The 5635-nt window shown below is 23.1% G+C and overlaps 1 protein-coding gene across 1 annotated transcript in view; it reads right to left on the reverse strand.

Annotated features, from left to right (window-relative positions):
- Positions 1–1185: 1185 nt before the first annotated feature.
- The window catches only part of LOC117180692, a 57779-nt gene continuing 53329 nt past the window's right edge, over positions 1186–5635 (reverse strand). The window contains exons 11-12 of the mRNA XM_033373182.1: positions 1614–1790; positions 1186–1541 (exon numbers count right to left, since the gene is read on the reverse strand). Of these exons, the coding sequence (XP_033229073.1) occupies positions 1452–1541; positions 1614–1790 (267 nt within the window). The 3' untranslated portion in view covers positions 1186–1451. The remainder of the gene's footprint in view (positions 1542–1613; positions 1791–5635) is intronic.

The following is a 5635-nucleotide window of genomic DNA, read 5'->3' on the forward strand; positions in this document are numbered from 1 at the left end:
CTCGGGATACTTATAAGATACTACCATGATTTTTTCAGATTTTTTGGTCCAAAAATAAATTAGGCCAAAAACCGGCCTTACCGACCCTCCCCCTTTGTAAAGATTAAATTTCGATCAAAAAAGATACATTTTTAATAAAAAAAAGATTTAATTTTTCAGTAAAAACAAAATAATTTTCAGTTAAAAAATCCAACATTTCCTAAATTTTCTACCAAAAAGGCCAATTTTCTACATAATAGTTGAGATTTAAAAAATAAATTAAATTTTTAACCAAACAGATGAATTTCAACCAAGATTAAATTTCTATCAATAAAGATACATTTTCGACGAAAATGGAATAGTTAAATTTTCAGTTACAAAAAAAAGAAATAATTATCAATAAAAAAAAGTTCATATTTTAACCTGATAATTAAATTTTTGACCAAAAAGTTGTATTGATCACAATGAAGATTAATGTTAAGCTAAACATGGAATAGATCAATTTTAAATTGAAAATTTTATTTTCGATACACAAAAAAAAACGAATTTTGAACAAAATAGTTACATTTTTAAGCAAACAAAAATAATTTTTAATGAAAGTACGAAATTTTTTACAACAAAAATATATTTTGAAGACAATAGTTGAGTTTTATACAAAAAAAAATACCAATTTTCTACTAAATAGATGAAATTTGAACCAAAAATGGAATTGTCAAGTTTTCAGTCAAAAGAATTAATTTTTAAACAAAAAAATTAATTTTAACAAAATACATTAATTGCCCACCAAATTTTGAAGTTTTAAAGGAATTTGCAACCTAATAGATAAGTTATCAACTAAAGAAATTAATTTTGAATCAAAAAGGTGAATTGTTCACCAAGAAGAGTAATATTTTACCGCAAAAGATAAAGTTTCGTTAAAAAGACAGAAATTTCTAAAACCAATAGCTGAATTGTCAACTGAAGAAGATAAATGTTAAAATAAACATGGTATGGCTAAAATTAAAGTTGAAAAAATTAATTTAGAACCACATTTTTTCAACAAAACAGTTCAATTTTGAACAAAAAAGGCGTTCCAACTAAAATGATGAATCCCCTGCAAAACAATTAATTTTCAACTAAGTAGTTTCACTTTTAACAAAGTTCAACATGTATCTTTTATATTTTTTAAATGTTAAACAAATATTAAAAGTACAGTGTCGGATAAATGTATATGCGGCGAGACATATTTTGCTAATGTATGATTCCCAAATAATAAAATTTCCGAACAATAATATTTGCGAGTAATAAAATTCTGTATAAAGTACTAGATATTGTGTCTGGTTATTAGAGAACAAACAAGCAAACACCATTAAAATTTTATATAATAATATTAGTTATATACAATAATTAATTGACACTATAACAATCTCCAATACTCCTTAAAAAGTCTATAAAGTATTTTATAAATTACTAGACTTACGCCGCTAAAATTACTATTCGTCTATGAAATCTTTTCGAACTCCCATAGTTTTTAAGAAATCACTTACTTGAGGGAAGTACTGGTCAGCAACACAGTACATATCCTGAAAAAAAACACTAAATTATATTTTTAATTTTTAGAAAAGGCAACATTTTTTCTCTAAAAAAAAACTTGCCTCTTTTGTACGTATTTGCAAATCGGTCATGTTCAAGGTGTGCTTGTATGGTAGCACTGCGTAATGGTGATTCAGGCTCAACATGGCGTCCAAATAATTTATTGGCAAATCTTCGACTGCCTTGTTTGACAATGTTTTCAAAAAAATGGCATTACCCTGATGCCTGGTGCTAAAAGGCTGAAAAAGCGTAGCCGTTTTAATCGACGAAATAAATTCCTGGTCATTTCCCGGTTTTTTTTCCCCCGGATAACAAAAATTTTTTACGGTCAATGAAATTTAAAAAATGAAACTCTAAAGCTAAAAAATTTTTCACTCCAGGTAATAAAAACTGAGCTGCAAATGGAAAGCACTCAAAGTGGAACTTTTAAATTTTGAACTTTTATATTCGAAATTTAAAAATTTTTTATTTACAAAATTTGTATTCAAATGCCCAATAATTTACGCGTATAAAATAAAAGGCACTAAACTTTTTCAATACAAAAAAATATAAATCCACGTTATCATTTTCAATGCTCTAAATTAAAAAATCAATCAATGAACTTTGAAATTTTCAAAATTATATTATTTTGAACGAATTTTAAGCTAGAAACATTAAATATTGAAAAATTAAAAAAAAATTAAACTGAACTGAACTGAGAAATCTAAAAGTTATTTTACATTTGTTTTAAATTTAAAATTATTTTTGAAAATTTTTCAGAACTTCTAAATATCTGTCAATATTAATTAAATTTTTTCTACAATTTTCAGGAAATCCTGCAAATTTTAAGCCATTTCTTCACAAGTTGGATGTATAAATAAATAACAATCTTTTCAAGAATGGTGAAAGGCTTTAAAAGAATAAAAACATTTTCTTAAGATTCATCGGAAAATTAAAAATAATTTTTCATTTTGAAACATAATTTTAAGAGAATATTTAAAAAGTTTTTTAAAGGTTTAAACAAAATTTTCAAAAAAGATTCTAGAAGATTTTAAGAAAACTTTCTAAAATTCGCATGATAATTTTTTATCTTTTTAAAACTCCTAAATATCTCTTAAAATTATTCAAATTTTGTCTACAAATGTTCACTTGTAACTTACACATCAAAATTTAAAAATGTCACAAATTAAGCATTTTTCAAATACAACAATTAAAATTGTAACGTTCAAAGTTTAAAGGCTCTTCGAAATTTTAACGATTCCAGGCTTTCTATGTCAAACAATGCATTTCAAGATTCTTTACTTTTAAATATTTGTTTTCAATTTACTTTTCTTCAATAAAAATTCAAATCTTGCTAAATATTCAATTATTAATCTTTTCTTTAATTAAAAATTTTAAATTGAATGGGTTAAAAATTGAATATTTTAGACTGAAACAATATTTTTAATTTAATAACATCCTTTAATTGAGAATATATTATTATGAAATTATTTTCAAGTTGAAAATATTTTATAATCTTTCAGTCACACGTTCTCATTTGTTTAATGACTAAAACTTTCAAATTGAAACCGTTTAAGTTTAATAGTTAAAATCGGAAAATTTTTAAGTTTACAACTGATTTAAAATCGTTTTTGTTCACTTTTTATTACTTAAAGTACAGATCAGTTTAAAAAAACTTATTTATTTATTAAATAAAAATGTTTTTAATCCCAAATTTTCAACATCAAAGGCTTTTACTTTTTATTTGTTCAAGTTTTTAAGAAATCATTTAAAAATTCTTTAAATTAAAAACGTAAGCTTAGAAATAAAAACTTTAAATGGAAAATTTGTAGCGTAAAAAAATTTTGAAATATTCATTGCAAGCTGAATAATAGCATAATTGAAAAACATAAAAATTCAACTAATTATTTTAAAACTGTTAAAATCGAACGTTTTCTCGGTTTCCCGGTTCAGCGGCCACCCTGTGAGACATTTCATTTTTTATTGACCATTTTCTATTGAAATATTTGAAATTGTTGAAGAAATAATTGTGAAATCTTTGTGATTTCGTTTAAATTTTTAGAAGTATTTAAAAAATCTTGAAATTTCTGTGAAATCCTTAAATTTTTAGAAATTTGAAATGTTTGTAAAATCTTTTTAAACCTTCATGAAATCTTTGAAATCTTCATCGAATCTTGCGAATATTTGCGAACTCTTTTGTGATCGCTCAAAATATTTGAAATCTTTTGAAATCTTCTGAAATTGATTAAAATCTTTGAAATCCTTTGAAATTTTTTAAATTCTGGAAATCTTTTTAATTTTCTGAATGTATTGAAATACTTCTGAAATCTTTACTACAAAATTTTTATTTATTCGAAATCACTGTAATATTTGAAATATTTTAGACATTTTCACAAAAATGTGAAATATTTGAAATTCTGGAAATATTTTGAAATCCTTACTAATTCTTTTAAATATTTCTGAAATATATTGTATTCGTTTCAAAACATTGAAATATTTCAAATCCTGTAAAAAAATAGTAATTATTTAAACGCTTTGAAATGTTTTGAAATATTTGAAATCTGGTTTACTGTAACCTTTTTGAAATCTTTGACATTGTTCTAAAATATTTCTGAAATGTTTTGAAATCTTTTTAAAAATTTTTGAAATCGTTTCAAATCTTTGAAATGTTCCGAAATCTTAGACGTCTTGAATTCTTCTAAACAAAATATACCCTTTTTGAAATCTTTGAAATTCTTGAAATATTTTTAAATCCTTATGAAGTTTTCAAAAAATATTTGAAATAATTGTGAAATCTTTCTGAAATCTGTTTTAATCGTTTCAAATCATTAAAAGATTTAAAATATTTTTGAAAACTTTTAAAATCCTCTAAAAAATTGAAATGATTTAAAATATTTGAAATTTTTTAAATCCTTGAAATTCTTGAGATATTTTTAAATCCTTATGAGGTTTTCATAAAAACTTTGAAATATTTGTGAAATTTTTCTCAAATCTGTTGTAGGCATTTAAAATCATTAAAATACTTGAAAGATTTCTGAAATCTTTTGAAATCTTTTGAAATCGTTTGAAATCTTTGAAATTTTTCGAAAACTATGAAGTTCTTTTATTCCTTTGAAACCTTTATAAAATTGTTATCAAGTCTTTTAAATATTTGTAAAATCTTCTGTATTAATTTTAAATTATTAAAATATTTTTGAAACCTCAAAAAATGTTGGTTAAATCTTTGAAATCCTTAAAATCTTTGTGAGACGTTTTGAAATATTTTTAAATCTTTACGAAATCTTTGTGAAATGTTTTGAAATATTTTTTAATCTTTATGAAATCTTTGAAATATTTGTGAAAGCTTCTCAAATTTAATGAAAAATTATGAAATTGTTTAAACTCTTTGAAATCTGGTGAAATGTACCTTCTTTGAAATCCTTTTTTGTATATCAAATAATCAGATAGCAATTTCTTACACAATTAAAAGATGAAACATTTCATTTTTTTACTGTCAAACAATTTCTAAGGAATGCAGAATCATACATAAACGAATTCTAAATTTTTTGTGAACGTAAGTGGTCTTTGTGAAATCTTTGAGAATATTTATAAATCTTTGGAATCCTTGACACTTTAAAAATTTTTGTGAATTCGTTGAAATCTTTTGAAGTATTTTCAATTTGTGTAAAATAATTGAATTCTTTGTAATCGTCGTGCCATTTTTTGAAATCTTTATGAAATTTTTTTAATATTAGTGAAGTCTTTCTTTACTTAATCTTTGTTTGTAAAAACTTTTGTGTTCGTTTGAAAATATTGAAGTCTTTAAAAATCTTTTGAGATATTCTAAAAACATTTTTAATCATTTTAAATCTTTGAAATTATTAATTTATTCTTTTGATATCTCTATGAAATTTTGATGAAATCCTTCTAAAACCTTTTTCATTCATTTGAAATCATTAAAATATTTGGAACCTTGGTGAAATCTTCTAAAAAAATATGAAATCATTTTAAATCTTTAAAATGTTCTGAAAGAATGTTCTGGTATATAACATAACTCTTGGTGAAAATTCGTATTTTCAGTTTAATTTGACTGTTTTTTATGCAAAAAATGTATTTTTGGAATATA

The sequence above is a fragment of the Belonocnema kinseyi genome, chromosome 9 (genome assembly GCF_010883055.1).
Source record: "Belonocnema kinseyi isolate 2016_QV_RU_SX_M_011 chromosome 9, B_treatae_v1, whole genome shotgun sequence".
Lineage (NCBI taxonomy): Eukaryota > Metazoa > Arthropoda > Insecta > Hymenoptera > Cynipidae > Belonocnema > Belonocnema kinseyi.